A 20,568-nucleotide genomic window follows, 5' to 3' on the forward strand; every position below is an offset into this window, starting at 1 on the left:
GGAACGATATCATGATTCATGTATTTTCCTGTCCCAGAACTGTTTGCTTTTCTTTAGTACTTCAATTTGGTCCCACATGACCGTATGATTGTATTGTATGCAGTGTTCGTCTATTGCAGATTTTTCTGGTTGTTTAAGTCTGGTGTGTCGGTGGTGTTCTTTCATTCTGTCTTCAATGTTCCTTCCTGTTTCACCTATGTAAGTGGCGTTACATTCACAGGTGATCCTTAGATGCCTAGTGTCTTTAATCCCAATGAGTCTTTTGCACTTGGTAGTAAACTCCTGATCTTCGGTGGGGGGCAGTGTACAGTCTTGATGTTGAATTTCTTCAATAGTCTTGCTTAGTTGAGACATTGTCTCAGACGGAACGATATCATGATTGACATAGTATAAGGTACAGTATACAGGAAGAGGGCGGAGGATACTTTAACTGATGGACAGTGTTAAAACAGAAATATCGGAATGAAGAAGAAGAGGTTAGAGTAAGACCATGGAGCATGGAAGATTTCACTTGCAGCAATGACCTGTAATATAATTGTACTTCTTTTTTGTGAAAGTTCCGATGAAATAATAATCTTTAATACATCATTTCTTTTTAATGCAGTATAGTTTACTTTTTTAGTTTTAAATAAAATATTATATTTATATTTATTATCTCTTACCTGCAAGTTGATTTTCTACCCTTAATACTTCTTCACGGATGTCCACAGCGTCTGCACCAATTTCTTCTGAAGAAACAGAACTCTCCTTCGAAAAACATTTATCTATCCATTCCAAGAATATATCGGTAAATTCCATCTCAACAAGGAACAAAATTATTGTGAACACAAGAAAATCAACAAAATACATCGCTATTTCTATTTTTAAGGTTGATAGAAAAGCTGATTCAGGTGGTTCGTAACAATCATTATTTGGCTTACACAAGTTCTCTGCAAAAATATTACAATAAGTTCTAATATATATATATATATATATATACAGGGTGATTCAATAAGAGCGTACCAGACCTATATCGCAGCTAATACTGCACGTAGAGCCTTCAAAAAAATGCATTAACAAATCGTATGTGTAGAATGCAATAAAACTAGTAGCGAGGCCAGTGGTGTCTCGTGAATACCTTCAACGGGGGCAACTTCAAAATTTGAAATGGAAAGTGGTATAACTGTTGGAATCGTTCGAAACTACATTAAATGTCATGGGACTTTTAAAGGACAAACTTTGTCATATCCTTTCCCATTTAGCCACTAGAGGCGTTGTTGCAGACTTGCATCTGACTGTCCGTACCAGGCCTTTGTCTCAGATAGTAATGCCAAATAGTATGCATAGACATGATTGAACTACCAAATAGTATGCGTAGACATGATTAAAAATAGTAGCGACATCAGTGGCGTATCGTGATTATCTCCAACGGGGGTCATCTGCTAAATTTGACAAGGAAACAACGGTTCTTTGTGCCTCCATTGAAACAAGCTCACAATTTGAGAAACGTCGAGAGGAAATACGTTGGCATATTTCTTCCTCATTGGCAGCAACACAGTCGCATTATTAGATGAAAGTCAGATAGTGCAAGAGTGTCCCCAGTCACACGAGCCGAATGCCGGGAGGGTACGTGCAAACCATGTCCTGGCAAACAACCGCCGACGCCTTTGCAGGATTAACTCGGGGCCTAAACCAAATGTAGATCAGACCCACGCGCGATGTATCTTGTGTACCTACTTACAATATGAAATATCTCCCAAATCCGGGAGAATGAGTTGTGGGCTTGTTTGTCGTTGTTTCGAACAGCACACTCTTTTATCGTTGTCAGTGTTTCTGTGCTGGTACTCCTGTAGATCCAGTAGCTAAAACGTACATGAATCTTCTCAAGACAGTCTATGCGGCCTCGAACAGGCGATTGCTGCTATGTCAGACGGAGGGCAGAAGGAGCAATGCTGTATCCAAAACAGGTAACAAAAGCGTGTAGAGTCTGATAGTGATTAATTTCTGCAGTGAATTAAAGTGTTCCGTGTACTGGATAAGGTGTCAAGCATTGAGTTTCACTACTCCTGTGCATTAGAAGCTCGTGACGGGATGTATACGAAGCTTCCACAAGCAGTAAAACCTCTTTGATTGTGTTGATGTTTGAGTTATTGTAGTAGGAAGTGTCGGTAGTAAATAACATTCATGCGGTATTCGAATTTGGAGGCATTCCAAATGCTCATGATTTTAAGGGAATGCCGTTAAAATTATAGCGCTGCAGCTCGATTTTACGCTGACCGCTATCCACAGTGACAAGCTATTTCCTACAATCTGCTGCGGAGATTAGCAGCAGAATTGCGGAAGACATTCAACATGTGGCGACGCTATGGTGTCCGGAGAAGAGTCTTACAAAATGAAGACGTTGCCATTGATGTACTTGCCACTACTGCAGTAAGTCCTCATGTATCTTCGCAGTAGATCGCATTAGATCGTGGTATCAGTCAAGTTAGTGTCTTGTGTATTCTGCGAATATCACATTTTCGCTCGTACCACCTCTCTCTGCATCAAGAACTAAGTGATGCGGACTGTAATTTACGGCTTCTGTTCTGCGACTGAGTGGTCAATCGCGTGAGAGAACATCCGAATTTCATTCACTTCATTTTATGGACTGATGAAGCGACATTTTGCAGTGATGACAACGTTAATCTCTACAATGCATATTATTGGGTAGCGGAGAACCCTCCCTGGATGAGAGAAGTCAATCGGCAACGCCTACGGGGTGGCACTCCATGGTTTTTTGCTGCTTATTTAACAGATGAAATGTTTCGTGATTTCTTGCGACACCATCTACAGCTGCTATTGGGAAACGTATCGCTCCATATACGTCAGACGGTGTGGTTTCAATTAGATGGCTGTCCCACCCATAACGCTGCCATGTGTAGGGAAGAGCTGAATGTTCTATTTCCGCAACGCTGGATCGGAAGAGGTTCCAATTTACAGTTTCCTCCACGGTCGCCCGAACTTACTTGTATGGACTATTTTTTCTGGGGTCGAATTAAGGATCTTGTTTATGTTAATCGACCAACTACAATTCACAACATGCAAGACTGCATTACAACCGCATACCGGACCATCCACGTGGCCGAGTTGGAAGCTGTTGCTCACAATTTCGTACAGTGAATAAATCGCTGTATTCCTGTTCGGGGACATCACTTTGAACATTTGTGAAAGCTAGGGGGCGTCGACTACACTCCGCAAAAGTAAGCTGATTATTTAGCTCTTTCCTCATCTTTCTCCGATGGTTTGATTCCAACGCCTCAGCTTTCTGTCCCATATTTTGTTCCATGCTTTGGCAACATCACATTCGGTTCGTCTTTCTTCATTGTAACCAATAGGTTCTTCTTACGTTTTGTTATAGCATCGTACATTGTCCCTCATTGTAGTTCTCCCATCCACTGCGCTTCTGTCGTAGCCATACGAAAACCACTATCTTAAAATGTTTCGATTGTCATTAGTTAACTATTTACAGCTTCACTCAATAACAGCAAATGTATCTCTCCTTACTGTTACAGTATGTACCCTACCCCCGTCGTGGTCACTTGTTGGCGCCATTGTTAAGGACACTTACACGGTGTGATTCTGAGTATGTACAATTGTACATCCCGTTCGTCTCAGACCAGTATTTACTCTTCCCTATGGTTCCGAATGCAGAAACCCTCACATAAAACTTTGACCTCGCAATACGATGTTTCCCCACAGAGGAAGAAATATACCAACGTGTTTTCTCTCCCATTGTGACCTTGTTTCGATGGAGGCACAACGAACCACTGTTTTCATGTCAAATTTTGCAGATGACCCCCGTTGGAGTTATTCACGATACGCCACTGAGGTCGCTGCTATACGTCTACACATACGATTTGATACTTTAATTGTCTGTTTGATGGCTCTATGTGCATTATTATCTGAGATAAAGGCGTGCTACGGGTAGTCAGATACAAGTCTGCAACGACGCCTCTAGCAGCTAAATGGGAATGAGTATGACAAAGTTTGCTCTGTAAACGTTCCATGACATTTAATGTCATTTCGAACGATTCCAACAGTTATGCCACTTTCCATTTCAGATCTTCAAGTTGCCCCCCGTTGGGGGTATTCACGAGACGCCACTGGTCTTGCTACTATTTTTATTGCATTCTAAAAATACGATTTGGTAATGCAATTTTTTGTTTGAAGGACTGGTACGTTTTTACTTTATCACCCAATATATATATATACAACAAATGATAGAATTTAAAGTATCGTCATTTAATAACTAAATAGAGAAACCAGCAGTGTGTTCAGTGTATGCCCTGTAGTCAAAGTGAGATGGATGTTTAAGTCAAATTAATGATGATGGAACAATTTGTGGAAAGAATATGAGGGAGAAAATATGAGTACTATGAGAAAACCCAGAGACACGAATTTTGTCTCCCACGAACATTTTGGCCACGGATCGGTTCAAGAACCCCATTAACCGCATCTGAATCTCTTCCACTGACTTAGATTATGATAATATTTGTTATTATTAATGCATTCCCAACAACTACGTACTGTACTTCCTTTGTACTTATCATATTGTCTAAGAAGTAACTTTTGCGACATCTGAATATGCAGAGTCCCGAAGTATGTAGAATTATCTCTGACCTGAAACATCTTCATAAAATAGTGAATGGTGACTTAAGTTTGGAAATAGTAAATCAAGAACTATCCTTACGTGTCCCTTTCCGCATCACCCGAAATACGAATCTATTCCATCTTACCCGCCCTAGGTTGGCAATTATATAGAGGTCTCTTTTTTCTAGAATACCAAAATGTTATAATCAAGTAACAACTAATGTGGACATTTTCTCGAGCTACCCGATGTTTGATAAATCAATTAAACGAGTTTTGTTGTTGTTTTGTTGTTGTTGTTGTTTTGTTTTCTTTTTCTTTCTTTTGTTAACACTTCCCTGTGTAAAATGGCAATGTTATGCTGTATCTGGTAATTTGTTCAATAATTAAAATAAAATAACATAAAATCTAAGATTATACTAAGTGGAAGTTTTGATAATCATTTAGTTAATCATTCACATTTACATCTGAAAAAATATAAAAAAAATCTTATGAATACTTCACTGTATTTTCGCAGATCTATTAAATGACTGTTTGGTGTTCTATAGGATACGTTGCTGCCATGGTGCAATATGTTCTCGAAAATGGTAATGTAGATTCTATTACCGTGAACTCGGAGCTCTATTCAAAATTAATCAACACTATCGTCTTAGCTGACTTTACGAGAAAAAAAAACATGATCTCATTCACCTTGTGTGGTTTCAAACGGATTGTGCTTTAACACAAAGGTCATCAATGCGATGTCACATTGTCTCTCCCAAGCTCGCCTTATTTCCAGATTTTCGAAAATTTAATAGAATCTTCACTCTTTTCAACTTTCCAGATGCAATTATTTCTTGTGCAAGTGCATGAAGGCATGCATATAAAATTAGAGAACCTACACATTATAAAATCTGAAGGAAGCTATTAACGTCGATGTGGCCCAAATCGACAGGGCTATCTTAGGAAAATTTCACGCAAACTTCGAACATCATTTTGAGTAGTTTTCTACTATACATTTTTAAGGTGTCATTACATCACGATCTTTTATCTCAGAACATATTTAAAAAAGAATAACGATTTTGATATTTAAAAAACGATTGCCCTTACTGCTTTATCTGAATAATTCTTAACACAAAGGCAAATTCGTACGGAAATTGTCAAAACATAAGTTAGGTCAAAGGACTGATACAAACCAACTATAAGTTATACTACTAATAATAATATTACCGACTGCAAATTTAATATGAAACTTATGTGACTATGTTAAGTTGTTAATTAATTATACACTTCTGAAGTGTAGAAATGAATGTGGTTTGTAGCAAACCATGAAAAGAGAATAAAGTCTTTATGAAAGAGTATGCAAATAAATTATTAAAATATCAATTAAGGAGGATACATTAAACTAAGAAGGACATATTAAATAAAACTTCCGCCGAAGTTTTCGTTTCTGCTCTCAGTTATTAAAATCTACGATGCAGTTTGTGGACCAATAGCTTTTCCTGAACCTTGTGGGCTTTTACAAAATAATGCATTTCTAATACAAAGTTTATTCTGGTATTGAATGGTAAATTTATAGTTATTTTCAGGCCCTCCTTTCAAAAACCTTTCACGTTCGTACTACTTGTCAAAAATATATTTCATTTATGTTAGACTCTCGTACAAGGTTATTCTGACAATTCAATAACAATATTCGCACATTCATCACATTTTGGCACCCCACACACCCGTAGTTATCTTGTATTTGGGACTTTGCGAAAATACTTTTCCCGTCTTTTGCCATACCACATTTAGTAGGTTTTTATTTCTGCAAAGTAACAGTGTTACTTTCTCACCTTATTTCTCATGATAGCCTTTGCATTCGGAAGGGACTGTTACGTTGGTCCTGTGACAGATGCCATTGACGAAACTAACTGCTTACTCTATAACACCTTTCATACAATGTTGTACTGGTGTCGTACATTTTGATGAATGTCTCAGTGAATCTTATTACCATACTAGCATTCACAAACACTTCCCTAGCACCTAGTAAAACTTAAGTGATGTGAGCTGCATGGCAATCTTATACTATTTCAAAGATATATATTTTACATGGACACATTAAAAGGGCACAGCAAATTGTAACATTGTATGGAAACGAAGGTTAAATATTAGAAGATGCAAAATTAGTTTTACTAATATAAACTTGTAACAGAAATGAAAATGTTTTAGTTATAATATTCATCGAAATCGGATACAAATGAGTAATGTTATATTAGTATATCTAACGCAGGTATCTTTATTCGTATAACTAAAGATATTCACAACTAAAAATAAAATTGAGCTATTCCCATAGTCACTTTCGCCTACATACAATTATTGACAGTAGTAGTTAATCCTGAGAATAACATATTCTTATACTATGCATTAAGTATATTTTAATACTACCACAATTGGTCCAAAAATTGTGAAAATGGTTGCTAGACCATCTCCGAAAATTATAAAAATGTCAGTGTGACCAACCCTGTACATAGAAAGGTAAATAACATTATCTACGTTTTTGTATGCACAAGTGTTCCTGAACGGCGGCCATCTTTGTTGTCGGTGGGATGCCAAGTTTTGCATTTGAAAGTGTTTACGAAAACTACAATTGCTCAGGACGAACGAATCAGACGAACACCAAACACAAATTAATGTTTACAGTAGAAACTGAGGAACACGGAGAACAGAAACTTTTGCGTCTAAATAAATACGCAGGATTGCAAACCAATACATGAAATCACTGGAAAAACTACAGAAGACTACATTTTAAAGGGGCTGTATTTTGGAATGGCATAAAGTGGGGGTACATAAGTTTTGTGGTGAACACTATTGCATAGAAAAAGACTGCCGTAGTATCCACAGCAATCATACTACTGGCACCGTAGATTTATGGGGATCCAAAAGTTGAAGTCTGTGATTTTGATGCCATGTTTGGGGCGTAATATCTCAGGAGAGCAAAGTGCTAAAAATTGCTACTTATGCTTATGCTGTATGTGAACAAACTACTGCAAAATTATGACTGATATTATACGAAGAAAAAAGTAAGGACATGATAAAAACGCGAAGAAACCACGTGGGTGACGATGGTCGTAGCCCGGAAAAATTTAAATGTTTCGATATGTTTCATGTTAGATCTCAAAAACTATGCATGGTCCAGCAATTAGGTCCGCTTTTGTTTGTGTTTAGTTGTGGAAAAGCTTGCGAATGGCACTTTTTTCCATCTTTCTCGCTCAATGATCATTACCACGTCTATGTGGTACGTGGATTAGCTACCCCTTGCACCCACGACACCCATTGTCGAACTGGACTGCAGTATTAACCCGGGAACGGTCGAGTGATTAGTGACGTGAGCGGTCGACAGGTGAGCGCGGCGCTCACTTACAATATAATCGTTTCTATGGCTCTGTATGACTTTACATGAGATTTATTTCGAAAACATTTCTATATGTTGACATTTTGTGATTTATTATTATTATTATTACTATTATTATTATTATTATTATTATTATTAGTAGTAGTAGTAGTAGTAGTAGTAGTAGTAGTAGTAGTATGACATACACCAATAAAACTCAATATTATGTCAGTAAATATGAGGTCAACGGTGTACAAATTGAGAAAGTAAGCTTTATTAAAGACCTAGGTGTTACATTTGACAGTCAGCTAAAGTTTTCTAATCATATAAATTGTATTGTACAAGGTGCCAGAGGGATAATAGGTTTTATTTTTAAACAGTCGCCTGTATTTCAAAGAGATAAAACGTATGTATTTCTATATAAATTACTTGTGAGACCAAAATTAGATTTTTTTTTTTTTGGTAATTTGGAACAGCATTTCTAAAACTTTGACAAACAAGATTGAATCTGTGCAAAAATGTTTTATTCGACTCCTATGTTTTAAAATGAAAATGAGCTATTACTCACATAGTTATGAATATTGGACTGATTATTGGGGTTTAGAAAGCCTTATGAATAGATGAAAAAATTTCGAGAGAGTATGCATGCAAAAGTACTAGATAACATTTATATCAGTGAATATTGTTTACAAAACATAGGTTTTAAAGTGCCAAATCATAGCACAAGAAACACCATGATTTTAGTTCCTCTGAATTGGAAATGTGAAATTTTGAAAAGATTGACATATTCTTTAAGCTCATTTTAGACTTATTCTATCAAACAATGTGAAAGTTTTATGTGATCTGACTGATAGTTTTTAATCAAAGACGTTTAGAAACATTAAGCCAAATGTAATTTTATGACTGCTGTTCTTAGCTTCGTGTTGTTTTAGATGGATGGAAAACTTGATAAGTTTTACTGCGTTGACAAGGAATTATTTGTGCTTAGCTGACTTTTAGCTACATTGTGTTTTATTTTAGTACCCTTCTTTTTATTGTTTTCTTTCTTATTATTTATTTTTTAGTAGTATTATTATGCCATCGCATACTCCGATACCAAGTGCTGTATTTTTGCCAAAAGCTGTTCGCGGCACTAAAATAAAGGTTATTATTACTATTATTATTATTATTATTATTATTATTATTATTATTATTATTATTATTATTATTACTCATAAAATAAAATCGCAAATAAAATTATAATACGTTTATACAAAACCATTTCTTATTATAAATTATATCTATTTTATTATCAAAGTTTTTATGAAATCAATTTTCGTTATCACATGAACAATACAATCAGTTAATTATCATAATCACATTATCACATAATATTACATTTTTATTATCATTATAAGAAAAGGATTACATTTCCTTAGAAATATTTGTATAACTATAGCGAGTATTCAGTATATGCTCTTCATATGTTCATACTATACATATTTTGAGTTGGGAAGTGTTTATTGAAATTAAAGACATAAATATCTTAGTGTAAACACCCTACTTATGTCTCTTGATACTACAGTAGGTATTTCAATAAGAACCAGTTCTTTTCCAGGTCTCATCACTGTCTTGATGTCACCAATTACACTTCCAGCAGATGCCGACAGTGTGTTTCTTGCAGATTGGCACTTCAGAGGCAGCATATCGTACAGTTTGTTTCTTTATTTAGCAAATGATTAATCGATTGCACTTACCCTTTATATATTTTTCTTACTGTTTGTGTCTCTAGTATTTTTAGGGACAGAGCCAGATTGGAGAACGGACCTAGGCGCTCTAGCAAGACATGAACGGCATCTACAGAACATGACTCGCTAGTTTAAATACATACATACCGTTAATATTGTTCGAAAAAACACTTACAATATCTATGGTATGTAATTTTTATGTTCAAAACTTATTTTTTACTTTACCTCAGTTTATGCATCACATTTGCTTTGTTAACATATTTCCGATATTGATAAATAATAAAGCGGTAAAGCATTTCTTCTCTAGTGAATGGTCATTGAATTCATGAAAAGTTTTGATGGATATATATATATACAGCATTATTTCATACATTAGATCATATTCTGCGTTCAGTACATAACTGATTAAATTCTGAATATTCCTTTGTTACTAAATTTACTACTGAATGACGAGAAACGAACTTACCGCAGCACTTACGAACATTGACGCTGGCTCCTGAAACACACAACTCATCTTTCGAATTTCCTAGCAATACATCACATTTTGTAGTCTTTAGTGCATGCCCTATAAGTTCACTGAAACATCTAGTAAATATGCTTGTTGGAAGAATGTATGAGAAATATCTTAACTTTTCAAATAGGCCTAAAAGAACTGAAATTAAAGTTATATTTCAATATATATATATATATATATATATATATACATATATATATATATATATATATACATATATATATATATATTTACATCAGCTAATGATTATGACAACAAACACTATTCGAAGCTTTCTTGCACCAACTGGAAAACGTAAAGTATATTAATATTTATTTTCAAATATTGTTATTGTAGACTGTTCCCATAATACCCATCGACTTCGATTTTACAAAATTTGAGAAATAAATTTCACTTTTTATTTTGTGGTCAATTTGAAGCCATTTTGTTATACCACCACTTAGAAACCCATATACATTATATTACGAATCAATCATTATGGAACAATTTCATGTGTAAGGCGCAGCAGTTGCACCAATCTTTGAAAGTTTCATTTACAACTTTTTTCCTTTTTAATTGATTTTGTGAGTAATGGTGCATTCAGTATAAAGGTTTCCTCTCCCTCCGTCCCCCCCTCTCTCTCTCTCTCTGTGTGTGTGTGTGTGTGTGTTTCTTGTTTCCGGCGTAAGCGTGTGTATACTAACAAGTATACTTTCGTGTGTACATATGCTAGTGTGTGTGTGGCGGGGGTATATGAAGTATTAATTGGGATTGCGTAATGGAACTTATCGATATTAGTACGTACAAACGAGCGGCCGTTGCTTCACACGATAACTTTGGACGAATACGAATTTTTTAATTTAGGGGGTTCCTTAATGGAGGTGATACGCCAACTGGAAGTGGTAGAAATGGGTCATTTCCGATTTTAACGTTGATCACTATAGAGCTTACAAAATTTGGACGATAACTGTGTTTGAATTTAATCATAATCTTTGAGTCTAAGTCTCATATAACCTCGATGCAGAAAGGAATTCTAAACTTAAATAATTAACTAGCTCGAAACCGATTAGAGTACAAACCTCAAGGTTTCGGCAGAAAACTAGCACAAAATTTTGGAATAGAAAAAGTATCAAATATCCACTTGGAGGGGGAAAGAAAGGGTTGGAACACGGACATAAGACCATAAAACACATTATTGAAATGGCAGTCAGTGATGATTATAGAGGTGGCTCTTGGACCTAGAGCTTCGAAATTTCCTCTATGGAATTTCCCGAGCGTGCACAATCTGAGTTACTAGAATATTCACAGTACTATATTCAGCCATCGTTTATTCAATTCCCCCACCCTGGAAAATCTAAAATGAATATTGCCTCCTACCCTGCTCAATATGAATTACATGCATTTTTGCAGTACTGTTTTTCACGTCCATTTAGGCAGCCCCCCTACCTTTCAAGACAAAATCGGAAATGGTCTCGTTTGTACATCGTTTGCACAGAAATGTGCAGAACAAATTTTTGTTTGTACACAATTAGGGGCGCCGCCAGAAGTAAAACAAAGTGGAGGGCTGTCAAAATTTAAGCACCTCACCATGTCAAATTCAATCACAAATTGTTGCAACAGTTTGTACGTCGTTTTTACAGAAATGTGCATGCCAAGTTTTCGTTTATACACAATTAGGGGCGCCGCCAGAAGGAAAAGAAAGTGGGACTGTCTAAGTGGTAGTCCCCCACCATATTCAATTCAATCACAAATTGTCGCAATCGTTTGTATATCGTTTGTACAGAAACGCGCAGGCCAAATTTTCGTTTGTACACAATTAAGGGCGCCGCCAGCACGAAAACAATGTGGGGGCTGTCCAAGTAGTAGCCTCCCACCATATTCAATTCAATCACAAATTATCGCAATCGTTTTTACATCGTTTGTACAGAAATGTGCTGCCCAAAGTTTTGTTTGTACATAATTAAGGGCGCCGCCAGTAGGAAAACAAAGTGGGGTCTGTCTAATTGGTAGCCCCCACCATGTCCAATTTAATCACAAGTTGTCGCAATCGTTTGTATATCGTTTGTACAGAAATGTGCAGGCGAATTTTCGTTTGTATACAATTAGGGGCGCCGCCAGAACGAAAGCAATGTTGGGGCTGTCTAAATGGTAGAAACATTAAAAAAATGTGTCACATACTATGGAGTATTTTTCTAATAGACTTTGTACACACTATTGTGTCGATTGGTGTGTTCACACTATCGTGTGATTCACTACATTGATCTTGTTCTAACGATCATATAATTAAATGTTTTTTGTTTTTATATTTATATTTATATTTATACTTACAATCATTATTGCTGAGTTAGTTTATCACTCCTCTGCTCTTAATATTAAACTTATTCATTATTTCTTAAGGGAGCTGAATCCTTATGAGAACAATGCATTTTTTCTTTCTAACTTGCGCAGAAACCGTTATTCTCATCTCGTATATTAAATTGATAAGTGGAAGATATAACAAATTCACAAAGTAGATTGTTAAAGGGAAAATTATAACACAATATCTTGATTTATTTGAACATCTTCATTAAACTCATTTTGCAGAAACTATAGAATGCATGGTGAAGTATTTTGGTGCATTCAGCATTCTTATTTCCGAGTAGGGTGTCTAACTGGCCTGTATTTCACCGACCTGGCCGGGAATATTGCTGTGATTTTGATTATGGCCGGTGACAGGTACAAACTTCTTATTAGCTCTCTTCTGACCGGTATTTTGGATTCTGCAATCCAGAATATAACATTGAACATCAAAATTTTTCAACAGTGCCTTTACAAACACAAATTTCCGTTGTATTATGCATTTTCGATATTTTTAATCTATTGCAGTTTTTTTATTTTTGTAACATAAAAAATTTGATAACACGTAGATTTTATTGTAAAAGAATTTTATACATTTATTGAGAGTAGAAAATGATGTTTTAAAGCAATTTCCTTTGTTTGAAGTGTAAGTTTATAGAGTAAATTTCATTTTATTAATCAACAATTGTTACATAAAGATTAATATCCAGTATTATTCATCATTTATGTTAATTGTAAAGAAGTGGCAATTGCTGGTAAATAGAATAACGATCAATACAGTCTTTAGTTTCTCATTTGTACAAAGAATTTTGAAGGTTTACGGGTAATTTTGTTTTCCTGAGTTGACAACCTATTTACGAGGTTTTGTTTCATCTCTTCTACGTAGTGGCTCCGTACTGACACTCCGCATGCAAATATGTATGTAAGGCTACCATACGCCCCGGGTTCTTAAAATTTGTACCGCTGTGCAGAAATTTTCCTTCTTGTCCCGTTTTTTTTTATTAATTACATATCAAAAGTTCTGAAAATATAATAAAATCGACTTATTCCTTTTGTTTCGATTCCGAAAATACTATAGGAACAATTTCATTCTAATCTTTATTATTATTCCAATCGCTGCTTCCCCGGATATAACATGCAATGTTTAAATCCTCCTAACTGGTTTTCTTATCACCAAAAGTAAGAATGTATACCCCGAGGTGGCAACAAATTCTTGTGCCGTTGCAGACCAGCCCCGAAAACACACTTTTCTGCTTCAGAAAAACAATTATGCAAATTGCTTTCTTTTAGTTCGAGCTTTAGGTTAACAAAAATAAATCAGTCCATTGAAATTTGGAAACAACTTCATAAATCTGGATTTTTTCTTTATAGACATATAGAGCATGTGAGGTGGTATGTGTAATAATATTGAAAATAATTTTTTTGCCTAAATATTGTATGTTCACTGATTGCGTTTGTATTGTATAAGAGCTTCTAGCTTCTATAATAATTTTTAGCACTGTTGATTAAGTATGACTATATTATTACATTATTTTAAGTTGTGTAATTAGTGCGATGCTGTAGTAAAATTCGCAAGATAATATTAATACAAAATGCAATATTTACTACTACTTTGTGAGATGTCCCGTTTTTTCTGTTTTCAAAAAATATGGTACCCTTAAAGTATGCTAAACCATACAAAATAAATTATACTGTAAATTGTACCCCTCTGATAGTGCCCTCAAACGGGTTGGGTTGGGTCAGGTCGGGTCGGGTCAGTCGGGTTTTCGGGTCGGGTCAATCAGGTCAGCTCGGGTCGGGTCATTCGGGTCGGGTCGTCGCATTCTTCACTTATTTTGAAATACTATAAGGAGTTTTGTTGTAGATTTCAATTCGAAGTCGGTGAATGAATGATAATTGTGACTAATTGTAGCTGAAACAGTAATAAAATTATAATATACCCCTATATTAACTAATTGGCATGGTAATTGTAATTAATATTGCGACTGACGTTTTTCTTTCTGCGTTTTTACTTCAAGTTAAATGTCACATTAAGTGATATTGAAAGGCAATATCTAGTTAACGTCTCACTTTATGCACCAACGCTAAGAGAGACAGTGATGATGAGAAACAGTTGAAGTGGTTGAATGAAAAAGTGGGAGGAAATGGGAGAACACCGAGAAAACCCATGCACACGGTATTTGTCCACCAGAAAACTTACTTGGTACGAGCCGGAATCAATACCCTTGGGCCTTCGGGTCAAAGATCTACCTTTGGGCAGGACACATTATTATTATTATTATTATTATTATTATTATTATTATTATTATTATTATTATTATTATTATTACTTTAGGAGTGACCAAGAAAGTTCAGCCGCCTTTTCACCAACACCTTCGAACATTGATATGTAACCTAAGACGTACCTGGAATATCAAAAATAGTCTCCATGAGCATCGACGACCTTCTGCCAACGTTCTGGAAGGCTATGGATTCCATCGCAGTCGAACTTGGTGGGACGTGAAGCGAAGAAGGTATCAAGTGCATATTGAACCTCTACTAGCGATTTGAACTGGCGTTCTCTAAGGCGATTGTCCAAGGAATGGAAGAGGTGATAATCGGACGGTACAATGTCCGTGGAGTATGCTGGAATCAATAGTGTTTCCCATCCAAGGCGTAGAATGGTGACCTGGGTCATCTTAGCCACGTGGGCCTTAGCGTTACCTTGTAACAGGACCCCTTTGCGATTCAGAAGTGCTGGATCCAGAGAGTGACAGTACACAGTTGCATTGATGCTCTGACCAGCTCGTAGCAGTTCCCGATGGACGATGACGCGAGCAGTCCACAAAATGCAAAGGAGAACCTTATTCTGGTGTAGTGCTGGCTTGGGCTGTTTTTGAGCCAGTTCACGGGATGCTAACCAACGATGACGGCGCCGTAGAGCTTTGTACAGGACCCACTTCTCATAACATGTCAACACCCTGTCCAGAAATTGCTCCTTCCTCAGGGGATACACCAAAGAAACACAGGTGTCTGCTCGCGTTGCTTTCCGGCACCAAGTCAAATCATGTATTACCCAACAACCCAACTTGCAGTGCTTCCCAAGTTGATGATGGTGGTTCCCAATGGCTTCTCCACTCACACTGAATTGCAGTACCAGTTCCTCACATGTCTGTCTTCGCCTCAATTGTTGCCTGGAGATCTTAGTTTTGAACATCTGTTTGTCTTCCGGCACGTGATGTATCTTCGAGTGTTTCGTCACCGTCCTTAAAGCGTCCTACCGGTGCATTCTCCGCGTAGTCACGACACCCTCACCAACGGACTGTCAAATATTCCGCCCCGCAGAGCAGCAATTTGATCTCGCACAGCTAACAAGTCCTTATGACGCTCTGTGAAGATCCCATGTTCACTTTGTCCTTACGCACGTTCACGGTGTATCTGAACAGCCACAACCAGGTAGTATGTTGGATATACTTACTAGTGTTGCTCACGAGACCAGGTTTGGAGCATTCTCGTCTTGAAAATGTGTCGTGAGGTAGTCTCGTCTCGAAAAGTACATATGTTTCTATTGAAAGAGCTCTGTCTTATGTCGTAAACCTTTATGAAAATTCTGTCTCGTCTCATCTCGTCCAACAACTGACCTTCGCCTTATCTTAATTCGCATTCAACTCACGGTGTGAGAGCCAATTGAACACAGACCTCCTCAAAAAGAGACAAAACTTTCTTGGTCACCTTCAGATGATGATGATTATTATTATTATTATTATTATTATTATTATTATTATTATTCCGTGTAACGTGGGTTCCTGTCACCACGGCATGGCGCGTCCTCAAGTTGCGGATCGAGGAGAAGGCCTCTAGATATAGAGGTTAGCTGCGAATATACTGAATAAGCAGTCGCGGACAGACGACTAGGAGTGGTCCTCCAGCTTGGGGGTTTGGGTAAGGCTAACACCCTCATCCTGTAAAAAAAGGTACTTGTTCAGAAACATCCACAAAAGCCTCGGACAAGGACTGATAACTTGGCAACAACATCAGCAAAAGAAAATGGACATGAGATTTGGAACATGGAATATTAGAAGTCTTTATAGGGCAGGCGCGTTAAAATCTGTAACGAGTGAGTTAGAGAAATACAGGCTGGACTTAGTAGGAGTTCAGGAAGTTAGGTGGGAAGGAAATGGATTTGAGAATTCCGGAAATTTTACGTTCTTTTACGGGGAAGGAAATAAAAATCACCAGTTAGGAACAGGGTTTTTCGTTCACAAACGAATATTACCAGCAATTAACCGGATTGAATTTGTTACTGACAGACTTTCGTTTATTACTCTTAAGGGACGGTGGTGTGATATTATTGTTTTAAATGTACATGCTCCAACTGAAGATAAGGATGACGATATAAAAGATAGTTTTTACGAAGAAGTGGAACGGATATTTGACCAACTCCCGCGATACCATATGAAGATTCTATTAGGGGATTTCAATGCGAAGGTAGGACGAGAGGATATTTTCAAACCGATTATAGGGAACGAAAGTTTGCATAAGGAAAGTAATGACAGCGGTGTTAGACTCGTGAACTTTGCAACATCCAAAAACCTAATCGTGAAGAGTACAAAATTCCCACATCGCGACGTTCATAAATACACTTGGACATCACCAGACGGAAAAACACATAATCAAATTGATCACGTTTTAGTAGATAGAAGAAGACAATCTAGCATAATTGACGTCCGGTCGTTTAGAGGGGCTGATTGTGACACTGATCACTACCTGGTAGCAGCGATAATACGAGAGAGATTATCGTTGAATAAAGGGAATACTCAATGTCCGAAAACGGAGAGATTTAATTTAAAGAAATTAGAAGAGAGCCAGGTAAGAGAGGAATACCAGATTGAAGTTTCGAATAGATTCTCGGTTTTAGAAGACTCGGAGTGCACTAGTGTTGAGGATACTTGGATTGAAATTAGAGATAGCATTAAAAGTTCAGCAATAGAAAAATTGGGACACGCGGAAATACGTAGGAACAAACCATGGTTCGACCAAGAATGCATTAAACTAGCAGAGAAGAGAAAACAGGCAAAATTACGGTGGCTACAAAATCCGAATGAAATAACTACACAAAATTTCGCAGATATCAGGCGGGAAACTTCCAAAACTTTTAGAACAAAGAAACGGGATTTTTTGAAAGCTAAAATTAAGGAACTTGAAGATAATAGTAAAAATAAAAATATTCGGGACATGTATAAGGGGATCAGCGAATTTAAGAAAGGCTATCAACCTCGTGCTTATATATTAAAGAAATCTGACGGGACAGTTCTCACTGATACGAATAGCCTCCTAAATAGATGGAAAGATTTCTTTGACGATTTGCTGAACACGCAGCAAAAACTAATGTGCGTGGAAAAAAGGAGATACACACCGCAGAACCGTATATTCCAGAACCCAATCGAATAGAAGTGGAAGCCGCTATAAAGAAATTAAAGAAACACAAATCTCCGGGTGTAGATGAAATTCCGGCTGAGTTAATTTTAGCTGGAGGCTAAAGCTGGATAAAGTGGATACTTTCAAATATTTAGGATCAATATTAACAGACGAAAATCATATTCACGAAGAAATTAAATGTCGACTAAAAGCAGGGAATTCGTGTTACTATTCGGTTCAAAATCTCTTGTCGTCGCGAATTCTGTCGAGGAATTTGAAGCTTAAAATATATAAAACGATAATTATGCCTGTTGTTCTGTATGGTTGCGAAACATGGTCGCTTACTCTGAGGGAAGAACATAGACTGAAAGTATTTGAGAACAGGATCCTGAGAAGAATATTCGGGCCCAAGAGGAACGAGAATGGGGAATGGCGGAAGCTTCATAACGAGGAACTACATAGTTTATACGGTTTACCCAACATTGTTAGGGTCGTGAAGTCTAGGAGGCTTAGGTGGGCAGGTCATGTAGCTAGAATGGAAGAAAGTAGAAACGCTTTCAAAGTCTTGACTGGTAGACCCATAGGAAAACGACCATTAGGAAGACCTAGGCGCAGATGGGAGGATAATATTAAGATGGATCTCGCAGAGATAGGAATACAAAGTAGAAACTGGATCCAATTAGCTAAGGATAGAAGTCAGTGGAGAGCTTTTGTGAACGCGGCACTGAACCTCCGGGTTCCATAGGCCATAGAGTTAGTTAGTTAGTTAATTATTATTATTATTATTATTATTATTGCTGCGGCAGTGATTTTACTTTCTCCGCAATAAAATACTTGCTAATTTTATATAACGTTGCAAATATATTCTAGATAAATTAATCAAGAAAAAATTAAAAGGTAATTCCCTACAGAATGATATTTCAGTGCAATTAGTTCCTTATGATTCTACCAGACAGAAACGCTGTTTTTAAATGGGAAAATCGGAATGGTAACGTGATGAAATTTTTGTTTATTACACACCAAATCTATTAAAAGAAGTTCTATATACATTCGTTACTAGAAATACATTTTGTCTTCTGAACTTCAAATTTTATTTTGACTTTCGAAGTTGATTGCCTAAATTTTAACCTTGGAAATTTGGATGTGGAGGAAAATAGAGAAGGTTTGCAAGGTAGAGAGGAAAACGAATTAGGAAATGCTGAAAAATGCAAGAGACGAGAGCAATATTGGACGATATAACGAAGCGAAAAAAATGGACGGATCACAAATTTCGATCTTGCTAAGGTATTGCATTCTGAGAGATGTAGTAAAGGGGGTGATATCAGGAGAGCGAGAGTGTGTAAGAAGGTTGCAATTGATAGATTGTAATAAGGAGGGCTGTACATTATGTTGGGTTGCGAGGATGATATTAGCGGGAAATCGCAAAAATGGAAGATTCTCACATAGTTCACGGAAACTGGCCTGTCATTAATAGCAGAACACTGAGGAGGAGGAGGAGTTCAAGGAGGATAATTATAAAACAAATAAAAAGCCGAAACAATGGTTTATGCATAAGAATAAACCAGCATTTTTTTCTGGCGGCAGTTTTGTTAGGTTTTCGTTCTCTCAAACTGGTTAGATTGTAAGGTCAGGTCACTGGGGTCGGTTGTTGGGTTAGGTCACTTCGGGTAGGGTCACTTCGGGTCGGTTCACTCGGGTCAACTAGAGTCAGCTCGGGTCGAGTTGTCGGGATGGGTCAATCTGCCAGCTCGGGTCGGGTTGTCGGGTCGAGTCAATCGGGTCGGATTGTCTGGTTGGGTCAATCGGTTCGAATCAGGGTCAGTTCACGGTTCGGGTCGGGTCGGTCTTCAACACATATAATTTCCACGAAAATTACAATATATCACGGTTTATTCCTTATTGGACTTCCAATAAAGCATATTTACAATGATGTGTACACCATGTCGCCATTTTTGTATGATGAAATATCTAGAGGGATTTTGTGGGAATTCGATGGAGTGTAGATTTCTGTGTGTATGTGTGTGTGATACCTTACAGGATACAAAATGAGGAGGTGTGTAAATCAACCGGACAATTTCTATTATGTATGTGGGGAGCTGACATTTAAATCGCAACGTCGATGTTTTACTCTGCTTTTGAGGAAGTGTTATCACTTATAGTTTGGTTGCTGTGTAGAAACCAAGATAAGAATTTCGCTCCTCACTACATTTGTTGTACTTGCGTGAAACGTCTGATTGGGTGGGCAAATTTTGAACGTAACATGAACTTCGCAGTACCGATGATCTTGAGGGAAACAAAAAATCATTCTTCAGACTGCTACTTTTGTATGACACAGATAAAAGAAATAACCAGTAAATCGAAGCACATAGTACAGTACCCTAATTTGCCATCAGCAATTAGGCCAGTTTCACACAGTGCAGAATTACCTGTACCAGTACCTCCTTCTCATCTTACAGTAAATGAGGATTAAATACTTGAGGCAACTACTGAAGTTCCAAATGAAGAAGATGATCCTACTTATGTAGGAAGCACATCTACATAGGATCCCCATCTGATAACTCAGGGTGAACTAAATGATCTAGTACGGGATTTAAAACTCTCCAAGATACAGACAGAACTTCTTGCTTCTAGACTTAAAGGCTGGAATCTACTCCATC

At 37.1% G+C, this 20,568-nt stretch overlaps 1 protein-coding gene across 1 annotated transcript in view; it reads right to left on the reverse strand.

Annotated features, from left to right (window-relative positions):
* Positions 1-20,568, reverse strand: part of LOC145691585 (phospholipid-transporting ATPase ABCA3-like) — a 159,315-nt gene that overhangs the window by 14,375 nt on the left and 124,372 nt on the right. The window contains exons 14-15 of the mRNA XM_081766991.1: positions 10,151-10,336; positions 663-929 (exon numbers count right to left, since the gene is read on the reverse strand). Of these exons, the coding sequence (XP_081623117.1) occupies positions 663-929; positions 10,151-10,336 (453 nt within the window). The remainder of the gene's footprint in view (positions 1-662; positions 930-10,150; positions 10,337-20,568) is intronic.

Source organism: Thermobia domestica, chromosome 8 (genome assembly GCF_964235325.1).
Source record: "Thermobia domestica chromosome 8, izTheDome1.hap1.1, whole genome shotgun sequence".
Taxonomy (NCBI): Eukaryota; Metazoa; Arthropoda; class Insecta; order Zygentoma; family Lepismatidae; genus Thermobia; species Thermobia domestica.